The sequence below is a fragment of the Lycium ferocissimum genome, chromosome 9 (assembly GCF_029784015.1).
Source record: "Lycium ferocissimum isolate CSIRO_LF1 chromosome 9, AGI_CSIRO_Lferr_CH_V1, whole genome shotgun sequence".
NCBI lineage: Eukaryota > Viridiplantae > Streptophyta > Magnoliopsida > Solanales > Solanaceae > Lycium > Lycium ferocissimum.
This window is the reverse complement of record NC_081350.1, coordinates 17895800-17922810: the sequence shown is the minus strand read 5'-3', so window position 1 is coordinate 17922810 and position 27011 is coordinate 17895800. Positions and strand designations below refer to the sequence as shown.

General features: G+C 35.5%; 2 protein-coding genes across 3 annotated transcripts in view; both read right to left on the bottom strand.

Annotated features, from left to right (window-relative positions):
• Positions 1–2613: 2613 nt before the first annotated feature.
• Positions 2614–5802, bottom strand: LOC132069264 (floral homeotic protein GLOBOSA). Of its 2 annotated transcripts, none has more exons than XM_059462672.1 (7): positions 5478–5802; positions 5324–5393; positions 4534–4595; positions 4320–4419; positions 4201–4230; positions 3575–3619; positions 2614–2918 (listed from the first exon to the last, which is right to left on the bottom strand). In XM_059462672.1, exons 1-7 carry the CDS (start codon positions 5657–5659, stop codon positions 2778–2780), a joined length of 630 nt encoding a protein of 209 aa, XP_059318655.1. In that variant the 5' UTR covers positions 5660–5802; the 3' UTR covers positions 2614–2777. The 2 variants fall into 2 exon arrangements, with proteins under 2 accessions (XP_059318655.1, XP_059318656.1); XM_059462673.1 differs by having other exon boundaries at positions 5324–5390; positions 5478–5782.
• Positions 5803–10626: 4824 nt separating this feature from the next.
• LOC132029763 (endoribonuclease Dicer homolog 3a) overlaps positions 10627–27011 on the bottom strand; it is a 28584-nt gene continuing 12199 nt past the window's right edge. The window contains exons 14-25 of the mRNA XM_059419113.1: positions 24792–25051; positions 23611–23882; positions 23015–23526; positions 22845–22939; positions 21582–21814; positions 21291–21500; positions 20274–20747; positions 15534–15794; positions 15081–15407; positions 14096–14324; positions 11324–11435; positions 10627–11220 (exon numbers count right to left, since the gene is read on the bottom strand). Coding sequence (XP_059275096.1) covers positions 11016–11220; positions 11324–11435; positions 14096–14324; positions 15081–15407; positions 15534–15794; positions 20274–20747; positions 21291–21500; positions 21582–21814; positions 22845–22939; positions 23015–23526; positions 23611–23882; positions 24792–25051 — 3190 coding nt within the window. The 3' untranslated portion in view covers positions 10627–11015. The remainder of the gene's footprint in view (positions 11221–11323; positions 11436–14095; positions 14325–15080; positions 15408–15533; positions 15795–20273; positions 20748–21290; positions 21501–21581; positions 21815–22844; positions 22940–23014; positions 23527–23610; positions 23883–24791; positions 25052–27011) is intronic.

Sequence of the window (27011 nt, the reverse complement as noted above, 5' to 3'; positions counted from 1 at the left end):
TAACATTTCTCTATAGCAGCCAAAGAATATTGGAACAAATGAAACCGTTATAGAAATGTTTGATTGTACTAATCAGATGGATTCTGATCCTTGGCCGTCTTCGTCGTCTTCTTTTAATTTGTTATTATTTCGGGTTCCAATGAATATGCTCCAATTTCTAATGGAACAGTATACCTGATCCAACTGACTAATGACATTTTTAAGAAGTTGGAGTATGCAAATCATATGCTCTAAACTTGTTACATATGTGTCAATTCTCGAATTTTCGTGACCTGATTTGTTACGTATCTTTAGACGCTAGCTTTTCCATACAAGGTGGTAGTCAATTCCTATATGCATGTACAGTTTTCTTGTTATTAGACGCATTATGCAAGGAAACTTGACTGTTACACATCAATTGCGTGGGGGATAAGTTACAGGTCTACAACCTCAATAAGTAATCATTCATGGAATTAACTCAACTTTATCAACTGGATCATTTTGTCCTACTTTAATGGTGAAAGGCACCCAAGTATTAGATGAGGATGTTTACGATGTTTACATTATTCATCAAAAGAGGAAATAGTAGATAATTCGGAATTTTACTGTGACCACGAGGCGTGCAATTTATATACGATGAGTGATGATAGTTACAAGGACAAACTTCACAATATCATAGTTTTTTTTTAAAAAATTCTTTTTCATAATTCTCATGTTGTCTTTTTTATTTGTCGTTCAAAATTTTGACATACAATAAAAGAATTATTTTAATAATACTAGTCATAACAATATCTGACCAAATTACCTATATCTCTTCTTAAATGAGTAATTAATGACACTAGGCCTCTTTGGAATAGTAGTCACGAAATTGAAAACTAAACAATTAATATTTTCTTCATATTCTAAAGTACGGGTAAAAAAGCTGGAGGGAGTATCTTTTTAAATTTATTCCACTACTTTTACAATAAAACATGAGAAAATTGCAGAAATAAGATATCCTGAGAGATGGTCTTGAAATTTTGCCCCCACTTAACAATTTTTTAAATGACCTCAACTTAGAAAAATTTGTTGGGCGAATATTTTCATTAGCTCACTTCCATTAAAATGAATGTAAAATGTCATACGATGCTTTTCTTGACTTATTTTCTAGCTCTCACACACTACCAAAAGAATAAGACCACTCTTTATGTCACTTGGCACTGCGCATGAGATTTTAGATAGGAAATATTATAGTTCAAGTAACAACAACACCCATAATTTAAGTATTAAACTGACAAACATAATAATTTAGGTTTTCTTTCAAGGTATTCACTCTAAAATAAATTGATTCCAAGTGTCACAAATCTATTCATATTTGACTCACCAAATATTTGGATATTAAGTAGAAATCTAACCTCTATTTACCGACGGTACAGTACTGCTGAGGTACTACGGTCTACGGGAACATTAAAGTTCAAAGTAACTAATTGACCTCCCTATTCTTAAATTTTTATTCTTTCCCAACAGTTACAATAATACGTATATTCTGTTACATAGTACTCCCTCCGTTTCAATTTACGTGAACCTTTTCAGAGTATGAGAGTCAAACTTTATAACTTTGACCATAAATTTTGACATAGATTTTTCAAGTTTGTAAAAATAAAATTTATATACATAAAAAGTAGTATAAGTCATGGCAATATATAATTCAAATACTTTAAGAAAAAATGTAAGGTAAACGTGGTCAAACAACCACCTCGTAAACTCCCCAAATAGTAATAGGTTCACATAAATTGAAACAGAGGGAGTAGTATATTTTGGCTTACTAAATACTTCCTCCGTTTCCAAAATAAACGGTATTTTAGGTTTTTCATTTTGTTTCAAAATAAGTGGTGTTTTAGGATTTCAAGAAGATATTGTTCTTATTCTTCCAAAATTACTCTTACATACATAATTACATCATCAAAAATCATTAAGTAGCTTTTTTTTTCTAGGAATTTAATTAGGGATAAGTTAGTAAAAACATTCCAAATTTTTTAAGGCACTTTCTTAAGGTGTGCGCATAAGCTAAAAAAACCACTTATTATGAAACTGAGGGAGTGCATGATACAAGTGAGACAATATTATTCCTTCATATGGATAGAAAGAATTTTTTTTAATGGTAGAGAAATCGTAACTTTCGATTGTTGTCCCTTTTTGGGATAACTGCTAGTAAATGATCATCTTTTTATTTTTGTTGCAACTTATAGACACAGACCTTTTACACCGTGATCTAAAAATTCTTTTTGAGCAAATTGAAAATTTTATGAGAATACGTTAGATATGTAACGGTCTAAAACTTTTATAAGTTATTGCAAACATTCGACGACAATCTAGTATTTTGTCTGTAAAGTTAGAGCCAATATATGAGCAAACATAGATCCGAGCCTAACTTGTCCGAAAGGATAATTTTTCAAGAGCCACATTTACACAACTTTAGAAAAAAAAAAAAAAAGACAAAATCTAAATACTGATTAAAAAAGAGATATTTGCGTAAATTCAACCGAAATCGCCCTAGCAGATGATGGTCCACTTATATACCCGACTTTTATCAGCAAAATAAGCTGAACCTGTGACAAGCGTCTTACCCAAACATGCACATGAGCCCCCTCAAAGTATGCAGAATACAATGGCTATAGATAGATATATAACGTTACTTAAACCATAAGGTAGATAAGTATTGATATTACACACCAAGTTCTTTGATAGCACAAATTAAAATACAGAAAACATTAAAAAGTCTTTCATTAAGCAAATATTTGATGGAGGTTTAATTTCTTTTAAAACCTCTCCTGCAAATTAGGCTGCATTGGTTGCACTCGAAAGGAAAAAGGCAGATTTTGGTATTCATTTTCCCTCTGCTGAAATACTTCCCCTATTTCTCCCATATTCCTATTCATGCTTGCTATCTCCAGCTGACGCTGCCATTAGTGAAAATAAAATATATTAAGTCACCATAATTAATTCTTTTTGGAATTACGTTAGGAATTTTTAAAAAGTGAATGAAAAAATTACTGTACAACTCTAGGGACGTTTAATCCCAAAAAGTTTAAGGAGCATATCTAAAAAAATAAAAAGAATCTAACTGTACACTCTTTTTAGATGATGCATAGTTATATATCATATTTTATCTTTATAACCAAGAAAAAATATCTAAATAATTAGCGAAGTAGTATTTCCAACTAAACCTGAAGATTTGGAGAAAGCTGGCTAGTTAATTTATACTTATCTAAACTCTTAATTATGAATCAAAAGTTGTCCTTTTACTAAGGGTAAGGTTCTTGAAAAATGACATCAACATCCTATTTAGTTTTATAAACAATAGTAACAACTATATCTCAGTCCCAAATTAACAAGTTGAAGCAGTTTTATAAATTACAAAAAGAAAAAAAAAACATTTTTACTAGCCATCTACTTTTTGCTAAAAATGTTTCTTTACTACTGATATTCAAAAATCTTCTAACAGAAGTATAATGCATGTGAATTATATTTTTGAGACAAGGAACGTGCTAATAGAACTGTTAAAAAAAGAAGAAAAAAAAAGAGCAAATATGTTTAGTCAATGAGATAACCATACCAATTGGCAATTAAGATGTTCTTGCTCCTCCTCCATACTTTCAGTCTGAGTAATTCCATCCAAAGACCACAACAAATTAAAAAATGGGAAAGAAAATAAACAACACATATATATATAATTGAACACCATAGTAAAGTTAACACCAATAATTATTTCTTTAAACAAAAGTTAATTTTGTTCTGAATAAGTTTAGTTATTTTTGAAAATAAAATTTACAGATTTAGAAAGAGTTAGTACATAAACACGCCCGTAAAACTATTACTAGTTTGCAAGTTTCATACTTAACTATCCGTGCATCTGTTACCCCTAAATAGAAACACCTGATAGTTTAAATATAATTTCAAACATAATGATAGTTTAGGGAGGATTTTATGTACTTACGCATTAAAAGCTATAAAGTACATCAAACATGTTACTGGACTTCATATTTACTCAAAATTTCAAAAGAAAAACACCACAATAGAAGAAAAACATGCTTGAATTTCCAAAAAGTAAGTAGGTCATTTTTGTTTGGTCGAATTGAGAGATCTAGCACTTTATAATTTTAGGGAAAATAAAGCACAAAGTAAAAAAAAAAAAAATGAAATGGAAACATGAGAAAACAGGCACATGAGTGTTGATCATACCTTTTTCCTCATCATCCTCATAAACTCATTCTGTAACACAAGGTGATAAATATATCAGAAGACATTAAATTCTCAATTAAATCAGTTGAACATTACAAAATATTTAAAGAAAATTGTACCTGTTTGTTACGGATACTAGTGGCTCCATTTTCAAGTGCATCTTCCAATATCATGAGCTCTCTATAGTTCAAAGATGAAATGTCTTCACCCTTTAGGTGCCTGAAATTAATAACTCAACAAATATAAACATTAACCAAACTCCTTCCTTTTTTGCTTTCTTTCCATAGTATAAGTGAGAAGCCATATATACTAATGAAGTTCTGTTTATTTTACCTGAGTTCTATTTGCATGTTGTCATTGTCTTTCTTGACTTTGTTGATTTCATTGTCCAAATTCTGTTTACAATCCAATCAATCTAATTAAAAACTGAAAAGATAAAACAAAAAGAACATTGAAACCACCTAGTTTATATCAACATTGATGGGCCATATATATATATATATATATATATATATTTCAACCATGTAGCTAGCTAGGTTGAACTTTTGGGTGTTAAAAGCAATGAAAAGACTTGTAAACAAAAGCAAGGAAGGGAGGAATTAATTAAGATTTCATTTCCTTTACCAGATCTGTTTCTTGACTGGAAGAATATAACCATCACTCCTGTTAACAATTTGGTCTAGGGATATAGCTATAAAAGTACATCCTATTTTTAGATCTCTTCATAGAATTCATGTTTCAAAATTCTAGCAACAAAATCATCCCTTTTTCCCAAAAGGGATGAGTCAAAAACCAGTTAAAGGATAGAACTTTCATGTCAAAGTGGAAAACCCTAAAAAAAATCTCAAAACGGATGCCAAAAAAAGAAATTAAAAAAAAAAAAAAAAAAAAAAAACTACTTGCTTTTTCTAGATCTGTTCAAAGATTTCATGTTTCAAGTGTACTAACGTTGTTTTAGCAAAAAACACATGCTGCTTTTTTTTTTTTTTTTTTTTTCAATAACAGGTAGTAAAAGAAAACATGGAACCTGATCCAAGGGTTTCTTTGAATTTTTTTTTTCCCTTTTTCAAGAATAGGTAAAAGAAAAGATTGAATATAATCCAAAGGGTACTTTATAATTTACCTCATGCTTAGCATCCCACAATCTTCTCCCAGTAAGCTTGTGGTATTGATCCAAAATATCAACCAACCTTCAAAATAATATATCACACCAAATTTAATATTTAGAGAAAAAAGAATAATCAAAGGAAGATAATAAATAAATTAAAGAAACATACGAAGTCGAGGAGAACTCATGCATCTTGCCAGAAGTAGCAAAAATGATAACAGAAACACGAGCATCACAAAGAACACTTATTTCCTTAGCTTTTTTCAAGATCCCATTTCTTCTCTTTGAGTATGTTACTTGCCTGTTGCTTGAGTTTTCTATTCTCTTTATCTCTATCTTTCCTCTCCCCATTTTTGTTTGCCTCTCTATAATTATTTTCCTTTAGATGAATGAAGTAAGTATATAATGAATGGGATTATCTATTAAGGGATTGACAGACAATCAACTTTCTATAGTTTCAGAAAAAGTTGGTATTTTTTAAGGAATTTGACAATGCCAATCCATCTGTATTTTTACTTTTAACTTAGCCCTTCTCTTAACCCTTTCTTGCACCTTCTTATCCTTTGGTTTTATTCCATGTTCATCTCTCTTGTTGAGAATTGTGTGATTAAGAAGTTAATTACTAAGAAGTTAATTATAAGTACTAAAAGTTTATTTTGATATATAGTTGATAACTGTGAAACTAGAATTCAAGACCTAAGCCTGCTCCTATACCAAGACGAAGTAAATGACCATTTTATTTAAAAGTTTAAACGGTCAATGTACACAATTTTATGTACGTATATATATGTGTGTGTGTTTTGCTTGCTTATTTTTTTTAATTAACGTCTTGTCTTATGGATGCTTTTCTACGATATTAGCTCTAATGTTTTATAAAACTTACGTTCGACAAAACATTAACACTAAACAAACATAAACTATGGTATTTTAATTTGAGTTATTTCTTGCTAAATAACTGAAATAATGAGTTTCAGCTTACGAAACATCACGCGTAAATTATATGCTACGTATGTCCCATATTGTGGTCTACTTACTACATTTTCGAGAGACAATGTTTGACGCAATTTTGGGTTGAAATTGATCTAAAGAAAATTCTTAACTTAAAAATAGTAATATTTTGAGAATTGGAAACTACACAAAATATATTGCATCGATTTGTTTTAATTATATGATAGTGTTTAACCGGACCAAAGACTTTGAAAAGAAAATACTGTTGGCACATATCAAATGTACCGAAAGAACTTATGGTTTCAAATATGTCATGATAATTTTATGATTATAAGAGCATTTCATTAAGAATAAAATGAAAAGTTTAAAGCTAAAATATTTTTTTAAATAGAAGATGCTCTTTCTTCAAACATACTAATACGGAAAGAGTAACATATATATATATAAAATGAAACAAATCGATCGAGTACAAAAAATATATTGCGTACAATATTGCAACCAAAGTTATTAGGTGTTGTCATCTTCTTTTGTAAGTAGAAATGAAAGTCATTTTAATATATGTGGTGATGTTTGACTAGACACGAAGTTTAAGAAAAAAAAATGAACTTTTGAAATTTTTGGTCTAAAACAAGACAAGCATTCAGGTGGCTATATAAATCAATTCATTCGGGTAAAATGATTGTAAGTAGTAAATTGTTCTAAATAATGAAGTATGATATTTTCTTGGGACAAATCAAAAAGGAATGTATGACACGTAAAACTTAAACTCTTCACTGTTTAAAGCGGTCACATTGGAAAAATAATTTAATTGGATAACATTATTTTAGAAAAAAACAGATACTATATTGTTTATCCATCCTACTATCCCCATTTCTTATTTTTTCGAATTGTCTGTTGAAAGGGATTCGGAGAGATGATATTTTAGTTGGGTTTTATTTCTCAGCTTTTTCGTTATGTCTACTGATTGGAATCCAGTGAGATGATAGTTCGAATTTCTTTCTTGTGGAAGAGAAGTATATTCCTTTGTTATTAGATGCATATATTCGGCTGTATTTCATCCGTTTCAATTTCTGTGACATAATTTTCTTATTAATTTCTTCAAAAAAAGAACAACACATCTTAATATTTAGAAAAAATTAACCTTACGCTTCGTATTTTACCTTTAATGAGAAGTTTTTATAGCTACACAAATACTATAGTATATATGTAAGGTCACAAATTTTAAAAAAATTGTAGCAACACAAATGTTATAACATATTTAAAACCGCAAGTTTTAAAAATATTCATTTATTTCTTAAACTTCTTATTAATTCAAATAGTAATATCATATTACATTGAAACGGATAAATAAAATAGGTTCATTTTACCTCCGAGTGAAAAGTCTTGATTTTTTTTTCTCACTAAAATCAACACTCTTAATAAATTAACACGAAATGTCACATTGCTTCTACAGTTTACACGCAACTCACATTGTATTTCTTCAAATAAAGAATTGTTGAATTTTGAACGTTCAAGTACAGCTCTTTAAATGGCAAACGAATTAAGAAGTATCTGTTAGTACTTTAGAAGTAAGTACTATAATTATATCTTTAAAACTATTTACGGCTCTTCTTCGGTCTAAACCTAAAAATATTCCTGTTTTGTTGCTTTTAATTTCAAAATTCATAAAGCCTAAGGAAAAAGGCCCGTACATCTTTGATTAATGGAAAATAGGGAGTTGGAGTTTTAAATCAAATCTCAACCGTCAAATCAAATCAATATAATGGTCAAAAGTCACAACCTTCTCAATCACTAGTCACCAAATAAATTAAAGCATATGAACGAGTATGGGACTATAATTGTACAAGTAATGTGATGCGAGAAGTTAAGACTTAAAAATGTCAAATATGACCACGGTTTAAGTCTTTCACTACTAAAAACATGGTCATTTCCAACAGACAATGGGGCGGATCCGGGGCATCGGGTGTGCGTTTCCTATATTTATATTGAGAGTCCGTTAATTATATAACAAACCCATTATTAAATGGAGTTGTTGGCTTAGCGGAATCGATTTCCCTTGGAGTCTTCTTGTCCGATTAGTATTGCGTATTAGTTTATTTTACTGAAACTCACAAACTTAAAATCTTGAATTCGCATTTGAGACAATTACCAACAAACAATGTCGGCAGAGCTTTCTGATGAAAAATGTGTTGATTGTAGTCTAATTTAATTGTAAGTTAGTTTGAACTCGTACATTAAATTAATTACAAAAAGTAACTTAAATACTGTACAATGATATACAAGAGTCTGTAATTAATAATTTAATGCATAAATGAAGCAATTTTTGTTATATATTTATGAACTTATAATATAATATGTTTACTCGTGTTTTAGGTTTATTTAGTTGTTGGCAGATAAATATTAACTTATACTATAAATTAATATGATATCTAGGCTATTTGTTTCGCCTATGTGTTATGTCAATTCTCGATGATGTCAAAAGGAAAAAAGGGCTAGTGTGTGCTTGTGAGGAACCAATTTCTAGTTTTCTACCATTAGTTGTATGTGTGTGCTTGTTTACTTGAGTTTGTCCTTTGGTGGGTCTATCACATTTTTTTCAATCTTTGAATTTTTTACTTGTAATACAAGCACATGTTTTGATGATTAACGTAGGAAATAGGGGCTTGTACAATAACTGATTGTGTTGGTCCAAATATGACTTATTGGGCTAGTAGAGTGATTAGGTTGATTGTGGCAAGAACCAAGTACTTAGAGAAGTGTCTTAGTCATATTAGGAAAAGATTTCAGGCGAAATAACTCATATATACAACCACGCATCTAGTTTGCAGCTGATATGATGTACCCACTATATCATCCTTATACACTATTATACATTACTTTCTTATATGCTATATATAACGAATAAATAATGTATATGCTTTGTATAACATTACATATACATTCTTATCTAACTGATGCGTTTTTCATATATAGTAATAGTTCAAGTGGTATTTTGCGGGAAGATACACACATTGTACTGAGAGATCTTCCAGTTCAAAGCTATTTTCAAGGAGTGTGATGAACCAGACAGGAGATTTGGTCCTTGTTTTGTTATTTGATTCATTGAGTCTAATCCAAGTTCAACTGCATTATGTTCCTGAGTTATAATCTATCTGTTTACTTAAAAGCATTGATAGATTGCATTAACTTTGAGATTATTTTTTTCTTCAAGTTGGAAAGGGGTACAACAATTAAGTGATTGTTGCAGGGGCAAAGGCTTAGGATTAAGTCTTGTTGCAAAGGTTGTAACCCAAATTTTGGCTCATTTATTTTAGCGGGTTTGGAGTTAAATTCTACAGGGATAGATCGTGGTTTTACATACTTTTGAGTGCGATGGGTTAACTTATAATTCTATTGTTCATACTTTATCTGCATTTTGCAGTTTTCTGATTGTGCTAACAAGAAAATATGTGAAGTATAAGAACTGAAAGTAGGCAATTTTATGAGACCGCGAAAATTTCACACGACAAAATTTGACCCCCTCTTGAGTTGTGTGCACAAAATAAAACTCCTGTCATTTCTAATATCAAACTTCTTCACTGTAAACGAATCAGTTGGGAGAAAAACTGCAACAAATGCATCTTAATTACGATGAAAGTTGAAAGATAACGGCAATCTGAGGAAATACTTCTATTTTGTTTTATATGATTTTTTTTTTCTTCAGTCCAAAAATAACTTAATTTTTAGTCTAGCAGAGTCCAGTCTTCAAGAAAAAAAATTTAAGATACATAACTATGTTAATTTGAATTTCATGCAACAGTATTATACTCTTCCCTTTTTCTTCTGAATAAAAATCCAACGTGCCTACCAAGAAAAATATTACAACATACCCAGTGACCAAGAACAAATATTATACCATTCAAATCAGTTCTTCATAACTCATGAGAGACACAGTAAAAGACTAAAGATCAAATAAACTAGTTATGCCCTGTAAAGGCAATCATTAGGTTGCAATTAGCCTGTTTGTAAGGATGATTTTGACAAATTAAACTCTTAGGGCTGCTAATTAGAATATACCAACGTTGGCAAAATAATTGAAAAACAGCCACAACTTAAAAAAGTGGCAACAAAGTAAAATACAGAAATGCAAGAATCCAACTTCAGGACAATTTAAGAACTGAACTTCGAACTGTCCTAGAGTTCAGTTGTACAGGTTTTGAACTCTAGGACACGATCCTGAAGCTTCACTTGTAACAAAAGTGCTACATATGGGCGTTAAAAGAAAAAGGGAGTCCCGATAAATTTGTGAAACCAAGCATTAAATAGCCGGCCACAAGAACGATCCCTCTTATCGGGGACGGATGTAGCCTTTTGCATGCTGGAACCCATAATTTCGACAAAAGAGTATAAATATATATATATATGTAAGAACCTACTAAAAATCTCAACAAATGTTAGACCTGAACCAATTTTAATGTTGCAACGAGTTCAATGCTAAAAATCACAATGTTAAACCCATCAAATTCAAATCCTAGATCCGCCTCAGCCTCTTATACACTTCAGCAAGTTCATCCCTATTTTCAATCGGATTTCCAATAATGGCCGGAGCGGGAACTATGCCCTCCTGATATGCCAGAATTAAGATTGTTACTACTCTCAATGCAAATATACACCAGACTTCCTCGTTTTTCCCTACCTAATAGGTAGTCCTAAAATGCTATATGCAAAAAGTTCTACGCGTTAGTGCAAGAATGTGAGAATTTAAACTAACGACAATTCATTACTTTCCAATTACTATTTTTCCCCGTCGTTCAAGCTCATACAGCATGAGAAGTGAAGCCGAATCAAGTGAACTTTTCTTATCAGCTCTTTCATCCCCGGTGAGCTCTATTAAACCATAGTCAGGTATTGTCAATGAGATTTGAGATGCAAAAGTGTTGTAAACCTTCCTTTTATCGGGGCCTTCACCACATTCAATAAGTGACCTGTCCAGGCCGGAATTCACACTCAATAAGCAACAATCTAGGAAACAGTTCGATAAAAACAAGAAGGAAAGAACTGATTAGCAGATAAACTGGTTTTACATACTTGGATTTACGCTCTACTGACTGAAAACTAGGCATTGGCCACTGCAGCTTCTTGCAAAGTTCAAAAAGTGATATGCGAGGTCCACCCCTTTTCATATTGATTGGCCCAATTACTGCCAAGCAAAAGAGAGGAGCATTAATCCAAAAGTTTAAGGTGATGCACATCAGCAGACCTTTCGGAAACTGATTTTTCTTTAATCATCTAACTTTGGGAAATATTCTGTCAAATCAAAGGGCGGGGAACTTGTTTACACTGGTTTATAAACATGCTTGTGAGTTTTCATGTTCAGAAAGCTATATACACTGTTAAAGAAAGGGGTAAAATTCAGGAGTGGAAACTCAGGTCATTCCTGATCCAGTTTCACAGGATCCCTCTTATTTTCTGTAGGAAATGAGATTGAGGAGGCAAAGCAATGTAGATATTCAAGGTTTAACAGACTCAGAAGCCCCCATTATGTATTACTGAAACTTACTGAACTAGTTAGTCACATTTCTTCGAATTTCTTCTACTTCTAGGACTTACTTTCTCTCGATTATGCAACACTTTCCTGGTGTAGCACTGATTATTTTACCAAAGAGTGACATAAAGAAATGAAAAGAAGGAAAAATAAAGGCCACAATAGAGTATGCATGGTTACCATTAAGATTTAGATCTCCAAGATAGATAACCATTATTTTTACACAAAGAGACAGATGCGAGATTCACCACGAAGGTCGCATGCTGGAGCTTCTCACATTGTAACAGAAAAGAATTGATATATTGCTGACAAACAGGCAGCTCTAGAGATGGTTAAGGGCAAGACTTTGAGCCTTCTTTCTTCATAGTTCTGCTGCTCGGAGGAGCAGATGGGAATTGGTACCTATACCATGTGGATCATATCGTGACACTTTGGGAAGGGGGGCTCATTTGACGAATCTCACGAAGAGGACATATTGAGAGGTAAGAGTGCACAAGGTAGAATTATGAAAGGATGAAGGATTTCGAGAAATTGATGAGAAAGCTGGGGACGGGTGGCGAATCTAAGATTTCTGGAACATGGGTTCACCACTAAAAAAAAGTAGGAAAAAATGTATTAAGTGGGAATTGATCCTTAGTCCTCTAGGTAAATAGCTCAAACCTTCAACCAAGTGCACCATTTAGTCTTTCTGTAGCATGGGTTCAAGCAGATAGTATTATACTAATTTTGAAAAATATATACATAAAATACCTCGTTTTACGGAGAGACCATCTGTTCACGTGCCCCAAATTTAGCACCTAAAATCACCCCAGGGATGGGAGGACCAAGGCAAGTATAGAAATGAGAGGAAAAATAATCCTGGGAAGCAGAAATTGACCCATGACAAATGAGCTGACTTTTGATATCCATGCAAAAGAATAGCAAGGAAGACAAGCGAGGGTAGTGACGGGAGAGACAAGATGGAAAGGGGAGTGAAATGTCAGGAAAAGGTATTAGCAAATGGTTTGAAGCACTTATGCTAATCTAGTTAATATAGATGTTTGGTAACCTTTTGCAGAGAATCGCGTACATATATTCTCTACTTCTTTGTGCATCCTGTATGCAGGAAATTCTCTTTTTAATCAATAAGTCTTATTACCTTATAAATATAAGTAATGCATAGTTAGCATCTTAGCATATTCAGAGAAGGTCACTTTTCAGCATATAATCTAAACAGAATTACCCCAAATATAGCAAGTTGTAATGGACCGGAAACAGCCTCCCTACCTAAGGTAGGGGTAAGGTCTGCGTACACTCTACCCTCCCCAGACCCCACGTTATGGGATTCACTGGGAGTTGAATAGCAAGTTGTAATGGAACTAAAGGAATTAACACTTGACTTCTATTGGCTAAGCTATAAATCCTCAACATTTAATATATATTCAGTTGTGACAAAGAATGTAAAAGAAAGCATGATCACTCTCTACACAATACTTTCTCTACTATGCACCCAGAAAAGGTTTCCTTTGCTAAATTCGTGTTATATTACTTTTGGGAGTGTTGAACAAGAGGGACGACCTTGGGTAGGATTTGAACACAACACCTATATATACAGGGCAGAGCTGCGACTATTAGGCTGCCTATACAATGCTTCATCATATTTAATCTCAAATCTGATGGACCTTTTCTGGAATATCAATTGATGTTTGCGAAGTATCACCTCCCCACCATATTAGGATGGTAGTTTATTCCCCTTTCAAAATGGGAGTAATTAAATGTAACTATAGAATACAATGTACTTTGCCATCCTAAAATATTTGACTTAATTACATATAAGCCTTTCCAAAATGTTTGGCCCCTTCTCCTCAAATAGATACCTTCAGAACCTAAGTTTACTTCAATCATACAATCTCAACGGACATACTTCCAACTAACTATATTTTTAAAATTTTGACTGTAATCTGAAAAACTTCTCTATCTTGCTCCAGTTAACAATGTATGCAATCCTCCTTTAAACTTCCCGAGGAATCCAACAAAGTCATCTATCATAATATAGAGGAATATATATCTAACAAAACATACGATAAAAACAATATTTATTCTGATTGAACTCTAGATACGTTTATGCTACATCCTAAACAGCTATGCCCAAGTAAAAAATCAAATAAAGTGATAAATGTTGGACAGGTATGTTGGTGCTGGTAGAAGATGGCCATTTCTTGATAAGTTTATTTTTCTTAAACTGGTATCCTGAAAGCTTCCTAAGGCTTGGGTGATTCAATATTCCTAGAAGAAATAAGAATTTTCCTTTCGCTAAAGTAACTTTGAGCGCATACCTTGGATGTTCTTATTTGAATAACAGGCACTGCTGGAGCAGTCACTCTGAACAGATTGAGCTTCGTCTGGCTTTAAATCCAAACATATTGTCTTTTGCTTTTTGCGTGAAGGCATTTCAGGACCAGTAGTATTTGCTTGGCTGCAGATGTCACCATGAGAGCCTAAAGAATGTGGCACATCAACAAGGCTGGTCTCTTCTTTTTTCTTCTTGGATGAAATTCCTCTTTTCTGTTGTTAGAATACAAGAGTCAAACAATGTGAGAAATAACTTAATCCAAAGCTTGGATAATTGGCAATCCATAATTGAAGAATTTACTCGGTCAATTCTAGATGGAAACAGACATCTGGTTCAACATAAATTGCCATGGTAATAGCAGAGAATAAAGTTGTCTTATCAAGCAAGTGGGGTTCTTGCTCCAACTTATTACACCATGTAATACAGATCTATGGTGAGTTAGTCACTGATCTTTCGACAATGTATATACATGCAAGCACATAAATATCTTATCAACAAATTTGTTAGCATCTTCAGGGATTTCATTAACATCAGAAAGTTCTGTTCCAAATTCGGAAAAGCCACAGAGACTGACTTACATAAGCTAATTCTGATTAAAATAAATAAACACCTAGTTATTTCCGCATTCTCTTTCCAGTTAAAGTGCTTCGATAGACATCAGGCAACTTGGAAAGCAGCCAACTCATTTTTCTCCACTTGAACCCAGAAAAATAAGAATCAATTTCAGAAACAAAATGAAAGAACAAAAAGAACGGCCTGCTGACAAGAAAGTTTAACATTACAACATTAGTAGTTACAATCGTAACTTTCACGAACAAAAGTAAGACAATGCCCAGCATGATTTTCTTTCTTCTCATCTTTCTTTCTATATTACCTAAGGATGTTCCTATCACGCGAATTACGGCCCATCTAATGGCAGAAAAAAGGATCAAACATAGGATATGAACCATCTTCCTGGCAAGACATACCTCTAAGTCCTTCAACAACTTCATAGCTGCTTGCCCCTTCGCAGTTTTTCTAGTTTGTGCAGATCCCTCAGCGACCAGCAGTTCATCTTTCAGCTGTAACCTAAGCTCTGCGTGCACGGTATCCTCATTCACCATGCACTGGTCTTTCAAGAAGTAGCCAAGCGAGTCACATAATTCTATGAGCTCACGCAACGGAGGTAGTTCAAGCTTATCAGGAGTCACGATGGGAGATAATAGTGGCTCGAAGATCTTCCAAACTTCATCCAGATTAAGCTTAGTATCAATAAGTATAGCTCCAGCAATACTCTCCACCAAGTCTCCAAGTACCTATGACAAATTAATATTCCATGAATACAAGCAGCCTGCTCTATATACTTGATATATAGTAGTGGATTAATGAGATCAATAACATATAGCTACGGTGACATGTCAGTGAAGCAACAGTAATCGAACCTTTGGGGCTTTGTTTCCTTGGAGTGAACAAGAATTAGAGACTGACTTCACAAATGACGATATTTCACTTTCAAGATATCCAGAACGATGTTGAAGGTGGACATGAAGCTCTCTTTTCACAGCAGCATAAGCGAAATTATCATTATTGACAGAAGCAGAACGCAGATCTGTCAGTTCCCCCGGATCAATATCTTTATGCTTCTGGTAAAGGTACCAGGTAATGAGAATGTCCAGTACTGAGTCGCCAAGAAATTCAAGCCTCTGTCACAGATTTGACAAGAAGATAAGAGTCTGAGCTGACAACAATGCAATATCTTAATAAAAAACATGTTTAATATGATGTATAATCAGTATTAATTAATATTTGGTTTAAAAATCAAACTCCCCCCTCAACTTTGAACAATAGTCATTCTCCCCCCTTAATCCTAATTGGCTTTTTAAATTTCCTATTTTACCCTTACATTATTAACTTGTCTTTTTTTCTTTACCTCTTTAAAATCATGATTTTTTTTCTCTCTTTAATCTATGTAACAAATTTCCTATAAAAAAAATAAATATTATTTTCGAGACAGAAAAAGAAAAGTGAGAAATACTAGTTGACTATATAACTTAATGCCGTTCTATAATGAAATAAATGAGAAGAATAAGAATTTTATTAATAATAATCAAAACTCTGATATCTAATTATACAAGTAAAAATAACATGTAATAATAATTTTATAAATATATTTCAATGAAGGTAATATAAAATAATTAATAAAAATAGAGGTATATTCTATAACAAATTCCTAAAAAATTATCTATTTATATTGTAAATGAATTTTAAATTTTAATTTAAAATATTCCATTAATGATAACCAAAAATCGTTTATATATTGACAATAGAGAATAAAAGAGAAGTGAAAAACTCATATATATATATATATATATATATATATAACAACAAACAACAAACAACAACCCAAGATAATCCCACATCGTAGGTGCGGGGAGGGTAGAGTGTACGCGGACCTTACTCCTACCAAGGTAGACGGTCACATTCCGAAAGACCCTCGGCTCAAGAAAAGCATAAAAGCATAAACAAGTCGATAATGCTAAGAAATTCAAAGCGACATGTAAAAGCAATAATATAAAATAAAATAATGCAATCGCACAAAATACCACAGTAATGAAAGCACGGGAAATAGTAGATAATAGCATAAATTGGAGCATAAGAAATTATATTGCGATACATCGATTACTAATAAGAACGGGTAACGGGACTATCTACTAGCCTTCTACCCTAATTTGGGTCCTCCAAACCCTCCTATCTAAGGTCATGTCCTCGGTAGTCGTAATCGTGCCATGTCGTGTCTAATTACCTCCCCCCAATACTTCTTCGGCCTACCCCTACCTCGTCTGAAACCATCCATGGCCAACCTCTCACACCTCCGCACTGGGGCATCTGTGTCTCTCCTCTTCACATGCCCAAACCATCTCAATCTCGCTCTCGCAACTTGTCTTCCACCGAGGCCACCCCCACCTTATCCCGAATATCCTCATTCCTAATCTCGTCGCTCCCGGCGTGGCCACACATCCATCTCAACATTCTCATCTCGCTACTTTCATCTTTCGAACGTGAGAGATCTTAACCGCCAAAGACTCGCCCCCATACAACATAGTCGGTCTAACCACCGCTTTGTAACTTGCCCTTAAGTTTTGGTGGCACCTTCTGTCACATAGCACTCGGAAGCAAGCCTCCATTTCATCCACCCACCCAATACGATGTGTGACATCCTCGTCAATCTCCCCGCCGCACAATAGACCCAAGGTACTTAAAACTATTTTTCTTCTGATGACCCGGGTACCAAGCCTCACTTCCACGCCCCCTCCCGAGGGCTTCACCGAACTTACACTCCAAGTACTGTCTTGGTCTTACTCGGCTTAAACCCTTTAGTCTCCAAAGTATGTCTCCAATCCTCCACAGCGTTAACTCCGCTACGAGTCTCGTCAATCAAGACTATATCGTCCGCGAAAAGCATACACCATGGCACCTCACCTTGAATTTGCCGTGTCAATCCATCCATCACTAAGGCAAATAGAAACGGACTAAGAGCTGATCCTTGATGCAACCCCATCACAACTGGAAAGTGGTCTGAGTCTCCTCCTACTGTCCTTACTTTGGTTTTGCCTCCTCATACATGTCCTTGATCACCCTAATGTACGCCACAGTACACTTTCGAGCCTCCAAGCATTTCCATAGATCTCTCTTGGAACTTTATCATAAGCCTTTTCTAGGTCGATGAATACCGTATGTGTAAGTCTCTCTTCCTCTCCCTATCTTTCCACCAATCTTCTCACAAGATGGATGGCTTCGGTAGTTGAGCGTCCCGATAAATCCGAACCGGTTCTCTCGAAACACACCTCCCTCACCCTCATCTCCACCACCCTTTCCCATAGTTTCATAGTATGGCTTAGCGCTGATACCTCTATAGTTGGTACAACTCAGGATATCTCCCTTATTCTTGTACAGAGGGATCATTTCACTCGCCCTCCATTCTTCGGGCATCAATGCCGTCTTAAAGATGACATTAAACAACCTAGTCAGCCACTCCAAACCTGCCGGCCCCGCGCTCTTCCAAAATTCCCCAGGGATCCCGTCTGGTCCGATCGCTCTTCCCCTGCGCATCCTACGAACAGGACTCCTAACCTCCTCAACCTTAATACCCCGCAATACCCAAAATTACGCCGCCTTCCCGTATGTTCTAAATCTCCCAACACAATGTCTCTCGTCCCTTCTTCATTCAAGAGTTTGTAGAAGATGATCGCCATCTCCGTCTAACGAGTCTCCTCTACCAATACTTTGCCATGCTCGTCCTTGATGCACTTTGCTTGATCCACATCACGTGCTTTTTCTCTCTCCCTCGCCTTGGCTAGCCCGAACCATTTCTCGTCCCCTCTCGCTCTTCTAGTTCGAAAGATACACGCGTTCAAAGAGCCGCCGCTTTTGCCGTCGAAACCGCCAACTTCGCCTCCTTCCTCGCCATCTTATAAAGCTCCGTGTTTGTCCACTTCTCCACCTCATCCTTGCTTTCTATCAACTTCTCGCATACGCCACCTTCTTTGCTTCCACTTTCCCTTGAACTTCTCCATTCCACCACCAGTCTCCTTTATGCTGGCCACGTCTACCTGTCGAGACCCCCAACACTTCTCTTGCTACCACCCTAATGCAACTAGCCGTCTTATCCCACATACTGGTCGCATCCCCACTACTATCCCAGGCCCCCATATCCTTCAATTTCTCTCCCATCTCCAGTGCACTAGTCATGGTCAAACTACCCCATCTGATCCTAGGTCGGTCATCCACGACCCTCTTCTTCGTCGTCCTCTCGATCCCTAACCATCACCCGAAGCTTATGGCGGGTTGTAAGATAGTCGCTTCTAATGACCCTACAATCTTTGGTACGTACCTTTATCATCCTTCCGAAGCGAGTAAAAAGTCTATCCGAGTTTTGGCCACCGAACTACGAAGGTTACCAAGTGTTCCTCCTTCTTTGGGAAATTCGAATTGGCTATCACCAACCCAAAGGCTCTTGCAAAATCCAAAAGTGAGACTCCTCCTCCATTTCTGTCCCCGAAGCCAAAGCCTCCATGCACATCATCATAACCTTCCGAAATAGGCCCGATGTGTCCATTGAAATCACCTCCCACGAATAGCTTCTCAGTAGGCGGTATGCCTCCCACTAACTCGTCCAAATCCTCCCAAAAAACGCCTCTTCTCCTCCTCGCCTAAGCCCGCCGCGCGCATACGCACTAATAACGTTCAAAGTGAATCCTTCAACGACCACCTTAATCGACATCATCCTATCGGTGGCCTCCTAACCTCTACCACCGATCCCTTAATTCGCTATCCACTAAAATGCCCACCCCATTTCTATACTTCGACCTACCGGAGAACCACGACTTATACCCGTCTACCTCCTTAGCTTTAGTACCTACCCATTTGGTCTCTTGGATACAAGCTATATTAATCCTCCTTTCTTAAGAATCTTAACTAGCTCTATGGACTTCCCCCGTTAACGTCCCAATATTCCAAGAACCTACTCTCGGCCTAGACGCTCCTTCAACCCACTTACCCCTCCTAACCCTCGCCCCCGTCCCCAAACGAGAACATGACCCTAGTCTACCATCACTAAGCCAAGCCACAAGTACGAGTATTAACTAATAAATTCAAAAGTCTAAAGTTAGCAAAATTTTACTACAAATGTGTGGACAAATATATATATATATATATATATATATAGAGAGAGAGAGAGAGAGAGAGAGAGAGAGAGAGAGAGAGAGAGAGAGAGAGAGACGCCCGCACGCACATACACATACAAATATATGTAAAATTAAAAGGTAATATGTGTGCGTGTGTGTGTGTGTTTACTCTTAATGCATGTAATATTAAAATATCAATCATAAAAGTAATATTTGATTTTGTGATAAATTCAAAATGGATTATTCTACATATAATATGAATTTAGATAAAAATGGATAAAATACCTAGGTTAAAAAATAAATTTTCTATAATATAAAAAGGTATTACATAGATGGAGGATTGAAAATGCCAAGGGTAAAATACACATTGTCTAGGATAAAGGGGGGAGAATGTCTATTATTCATAGTTGAGGGGGGAGTTTGATTTTTAAAGTTGGGTGAAAATGATTTTTACCCATTAATATTTATATCTAAATCAGGAACTACTCTTTAACCAACCTGATAACTGTAAGCAACGTCTAGCTCTTGCACAGTAGCATGTGTTATAGCTTCTAGTAGCAATCCCTTAACAGAAAATTTGTAGTCAAGCTTCAACTCAAGGTCTTCAATATCTTTAGCTTTAGGGGTATAGGAATAAAGAGATGCAGTATTGATCGCATCCTCTACTAATGAATGTTCAAGCTCAGCTTTAACACCAAGCCATTTCATCAATTTGAGGGCAGCAATAAACCCACCACCAACATAATATGCACCTATCAGTGCTTCAACACAGTCAGATATTGTTTTTGAGCCCATCCATCTATGTCCTCTATCACAGTGCTTCCCAACTATAACTTTGGCTTCAGTCAGAAATTTCTTGCCCAAAGGCACTTCTGGAGTTTCAACCCCATGTTCACAAGGACAGCTCCGTATGGAAAGCTGTCCAGGAGCAGTCCATCGGCCTGGATCAAATGCGCCATCCCGTATATAGCTCTGTAATTAGACATGTAAAGCATGATTAAAAGCAGAAGTGAATGTAAAAGCTAAGCTTCAGTCAGGTGGAAAGGATAGAATAATCCACGTTTCTTTGAAGAATTAACAAACAAGAAGAATTCCAATAACGCAAATTAAAAAAATTGCTGTTGAAGACTCATGGTCTGAAAGAATGAAACGTTGCCATCCATCCACATTGAATTTGGACCAACTGAACCAAATAAAAAATGTTAAACCCCCACCCCCCAGAAAAAAAAAAAAACCCATCTCAAATAAACCTGCTTTCAGAAAGTTTGTTTGCACTACCACGCAATATTGTCATTCTCATTTCCCATATCAATATCTTATCCTCATACAATACAACAGTTACCATTTTAGCTGGAGAAAGGAATATACAATAGCTAGTTTCATTTTTACCTTCAGAATAAATTTAAAAAATGAACTGGTTAATATATTATATATTTACATTCTTGACTGGATTCAAGAAATGGTCTTCAGGTAGTTCCTCTTATTCCTGAAGTACGGAGACAAAGCCTTACATACCTGCAAATGTTGATTAGTTCCCAATTTATGGAGGGCTGAGTTACTAACAGCCTGTGAACGCTGACCAGTTAGCTGCCCTTCATGCTTCTTGGGATATTTAAGAAAGAGGTGACAACTAACAGCGTACTTCAGAACTGAGTCTCCAAGCAACTCCAGACGTTCCATGGAGAAACTCTCATTGCATCTTAGCGTTGTAAGAGCTTCCAGAATCTGAACATGAAAGACATTATTTAGTTAGATATATGTCAAGTGTAATTCAGCTAATTCAGCTGAGCAAATGATAGGACCAACCAATGAGCTTGATATATGTAAGTCGCCTGAATGACTTGTTATCTCTTTCCTCAACTGGCTAGCCAACATCAGGGACTCCAGGCGGTGCATTAATGACGGTAGCAAGTAGAAGGATTTCAAGATGTCTATCCGAATGTCAATACAGACCAGAAGTTCTGGTGGCATGTGCACATTATTTTGTGGCTTTTGAACCACCCTTGTACTATCTTTTGCTACCTTTCCACATGATATGCCTGCTTAAATAATCTCCGAACATCAGACTTATGTAATCTGAAACACTAAGCCTAGTGCACCTACTAGGTAGAAGTGACAAGTTCAATATAGATTTAATTCTTTCTAGAGAACTCAGGTAGAACTTTATCAAGTCGAACTTCAAAGGTTATCTTCAAGTGGTCAACCATTACTCCCAATTCAAAATGTATTATTATAGAGATGTTGCCACAAAAAGTTCTTTTGCAATTACATGCATCTATAGATGAGTGTATGTGTGTCGGATCAAAGTTTTGTAGCAGATGTTCACAAATTACTAATCACGCAGGACTTTTCAGTAGAAAGCCCACAGCTGGATAAGTGAATTCAGTTGGAAATACTACAAGAACTACTTTAATTCAAATGATATATAAAGAGATTATGAAGGATGCATGCTAATGCTTTTGCAATTGCTGACATCAATTAGCCTATTTGCAGATTTTGTGTGGGGTTTAATTGCTCCAAAGGCCATCCTACGATCCTATCATCAGCACAAGCCAGAACTGCTATCTGCTTCTGTCAGAGAACACACTTACTTATGCTAAAGGCACTACGCATTTCTCAAACTATATCATTTGTTCCGAAAAAGTTGACACAAAATACAAGTACACATGGTTTTTCAGTGTGTAGAACAACTTTGTCGAACTATGTCATACTCTGCAAATCTATCCCAAACTTGTTTAGAACCTAACTAGGGGTAAAGATGTGGATCACTCCATTATAAATGGGGATGTATAGAGAATATTTTAAGAAAACTATTGTGAGAAACTCAATTAGATCTAAAAACTATAACACATAAAACAAACTTAAATGACACACGAAGCTATATACTGTAATTCTGTTTGCTAGTTTCTTTCCTTGTTTACAAAAACAAAACCACCTAAAAAATTGTAATTGTCACGTTTTACACATGCGAACGCTTCATAAACTTCTAAAAATGATATAAATTTCCAAAAGAGATGGCTTATAGGGAAATACTTAGAATAACTAAGAATCGGCAATAATTTGACAAACCTTCTTTTTTAAAATCCACGAGAAGATTGAATGCGTTATGGCTTTGCTTCATTAGCAGCATAGGCTGTCCAGGATACACTAAAACAATCCCATACCTAGTAAACAGAAAAATACGTACATTACTTTCAAACATTAAATAAGAAACAGTGATTTAGTTAGAAATTTCCTACTTTTTATGGAAGTAGTCAGCATATGATGAAAAGGGTGATCCTGTAGCTTCTGAATTTACTTCGAAGGGGCTCTCAGAGGAAGAATTGGCAACAGCGTCCAGAACAGAGTAGATTCTTCCGGTATGAATGGCCACAACAACCATGTTCTTAAGCTTGCTTCTACAGATTGATATATTGGCGAAGTGAATTAAATCTGTTTGTACCTCAAATGATGCAGTCCTATCAACTAAGGAATTCTGCCGTTTAGCTTCAGATTTCTCAGCGCTTAACCACGCGTTTCTTTTCAAAAATTCCACAACTGAAGCGGAAGATTCAATTCCTCCCCAATCAACTCTGTACGGTTCACAACCGGAATATAAAGGATCCAGCGGTAGAAGCAAGTACATGTTCGATGGCTTCCATAAAGTTTCTTCTGTCTCAAGCAGAAATTTCCTTCCATCCGATGATTTAATGAATAACTTACCAAACAAACCATTAAAGAATAGTTCTTGGAAGATTTTTGCTTTTGCCACCTGACAATGAAAACTGCTTATCAGATATGAAATGCTAACATGATCGAATTTTTAAAACTCAAATATAATGTGACTAGGTTCAACCTGTTGGGCATCCAAGTGTACTTTCCCACAATGCGCCACAGAGGATTTGACAAACTTGGAAACTAAGAAGAGCTCCACTTCCACATTTCCCACATCATCATCTAGTTCTGATTGAAGCAAAAGGACAAAACTGGAATACTTCACTTCCATGATATTGCAAGGGAAGTCCATTTTATACACCTGATATACTTCTCCATTAGGGCTATCTCCCCATGTCCCAGATAATGCACTAACACAAGCTGTCCCATGTAATTCTTTCAACTTTGTTGTTCCTAGAAACATATTAATAAGAAAATTATTCTTCAATCAAAATAAGTAAATAAAATCCACGTTGAGCATCTACCAGGCATGACAACAGGTGCAGCTTCTCGGTGGTCTAAATTTTAGAGTCTCCTTAAGGGTAAAAACTTACTTTCTTGTTCTTAGATTTCTTGCAAGATATCCTACTTATTCATAAAAGAAGAGAATAAATCAAATTTTTTCCCCAAGAATTCATAAAGAAAGTCTCCAATGATATGTGAATTTTTATTCTAGAAGGCATGAAAGTTTGCTGGATGAATTTTATAAAAAGCAACTTTTGTGATGACTTCACATCAATATAAAATTCCACAGCACCCTTAAGATTCATGGAATTGACAGCAAATTATCCTTAAAGCTTCCAATCGATAGTGAAATTTTGGGTTGTAGGGTTGACAAATTGAGTTTCGAGGGACGTGTTGGAACGTTAAGTATTAGTGTTTAGGATATTAAAAGAGTTAAGCTGTTTTTAAGATATTGTCCCACAATTGGACTTTTTTTTTTTTAAACTGCCCACAATTGGACAAATATCATGTCTATTGTTTTTGAAACCTATAAAAGGGGTGTCTTGTATTCTGTATCATCAAGTCATTAATACGTCTCCCTTTATTACAAATACTACAAGAACCGAAGAGCTGTCGTCACTGAAATTGCTATTCTATTATAATGTCTCTCAACAGATTGGCGGAAGTTCGCCCACATTTCAACAAGGAATAGATTTCTCAACTTATGTTTAATAACTTGATAAGGAAGGCTTAAAAAAAAATCATGTCAAGTGCATCTTCAGATAGCCCATAGTCCCGTTAAATGCTGCTACAGCGTAATATGATGAATTCAAAAGCAGAGAAGACAGGGGTCAAAGTTAAAAGCTTGTTCCAGTTTACCTGCCCCTAATTTACTCTGCTGCACATCAGAATCACTTTGGGGAGGCTTTTCATTGAAAGGAAGAAGATGATCGTTGAGAGCACCTATCTGGTGCAGCTTCTTACATGCATCCAAGCAGACAAGCTGTCTTGATAATTGAGTACTCCTGCATTGTGGACCACTAATTGTTTGGAAGGCTGCATTTGGAGGTAGTGTCAAATTACACTGGTACAAGTCCCCCGACAAAATGTACTGAAACATTGGCTTCGGAGAGAAGAACCTGTCGAGAAAAATAACGATAATATTTAGACAACAAACAGATAAAGATACCATCCTTTTGTTTTATATATACTTTTGAACTGGAATATGAGAGAAAAAAGGGGCATGTGGAAAAGTAACAAATTTGCTAAATGTAAGGGGAGAACTTAAAGCCAAGAGCAACGTTTTCATCAGCACGGAGCATCTAAACCTGATGACTCCAATGAAATAATCATTTACTGAAGCACGGATTGCCCCTTGCACAGTCAAATATGAAACATATTTGTGCTGTATGCTTAAGTTGGGAGAGCAACTGTGCCACCGATTGTCTGAAAATATAACAACTTGTTGGTGAAGAAGTGTCTACATAATGTACACCCATAAATTTATTTGGAGAGGATCCAGTAATTAAAGTTTGAAGTGGTACGCGGAAAAAATTCAGCAAAGCAACGAGAGGAGACAGACACTGGAAGCGGGTGAATCTGCACTAGACTTTTGTTGGCATTCTGTAAGTGGATATGACTCCAAGGTCTGATTCACCTTGACCCTTACGTTCAGGAAATTCAGAACCCATCAAAGGGTATGAACAAGACACAGAAATCTGATAAATAATTTAGTACATCAAATATGACGATAAAAATTATATTCTGGTTAAAGTAAGTGGTAGAATGTTAATAGTACATAGTAGTCTGGAGCTACAACACAAAAGAAACTTATCATTTCTCTTGCTGTTTTCTTAAAAAACCCTAATGGTTGTAGAGAATAAAGAGCAGGGCACCCAAGGGTGTGGCCTAGTGGTCAACGAAGTGGGTTGAGAACCATGAGGTCTCAGGTTCAAATCCCAGCTGAGACAAAAACACTAGGTGATTTCTTCCCATTTGTCCTAGCCTTGGTGGACAGAGTTACCTAGTACTTGTTGCTGGTAGGAGGTTGCAGGTGTCCCGTGGAATTAGTCGAGGTGAGCGCAAGCTGGCCCGAACACCACGGTTATCAAAAAGAAAAAAGAGAGAATGAAGAGCAGGAAACACGTGCTTTGCACGAGAGCTCGCTTTTTCATTATGACACAGCCACTGATTTACTGATATAATTTTCTGTTAAGTTACTTTCTCGTTTCTTTTTTCTTTTTTCAAAATAGTAATAAGCATCTTAAAGAAGCCTAATGGTTGTAGATTATGAAGAGCAGAAAACTTGTTTTTTGCACACAAGCTGTCTTTTTCATTCTGCAATCGCCACTGATACTGTTATTTTCTTTTCAGTTCTATTTCTCCTACTTATCATTTCATACTAGTAGTCGTAGTATTATACTTGTAGTTCCTTGTCGTTTGATTTCTGCTACTATTTGTTGTTGCTTGAACTTTGATTAGCATATTATTTTTTTTTGATGACATGGGAAACCGCAGCCGCTACCCTTATTTTGTGGTAGTTACGACTCCTTTCCATACGACTCCTTTCCGTACGACTCCTTTCCGTTCAGTCAGCTTTATCCTGCTTTCTGTAGTATTTTGTCATGCCTTTTATACTGCTTTGAATTGCTGGTTCTTGTGCCGAGGGTCTACCAGAAAAAGCCTCTCTACCAAGGCAGAGGTAAGGTCTGTGTACACTCTACCCTCCCCTGACCCCACTTTGTGGGATTTCACTGGGTATGTTGTTGTTGTATTTTCTTGTTTCATTTTGTATTCTCTTCTTTTTGGATTACCTATAGATGCTACTGTTGCATATGACACCTTGAATTCAGGAAGTCTTGTAAAAAATGAAAACACTAATATCACCAGATGATGGTCCAATATGAGATGTAAATAGACTATATCCAACTTTAAGTCCCATACACACACCTCCTATAATTCGTGTGCCTGTACACTGACTAAGTTGATAGGAGTTTGTATATGACAGGCCTATGCATAACTTACTAAGCTTAGTTCATGTGTGAAGAAGAAAGCACTGTGCCAGATATTGGAAGGCAACAACTATCTACTACAAAAATT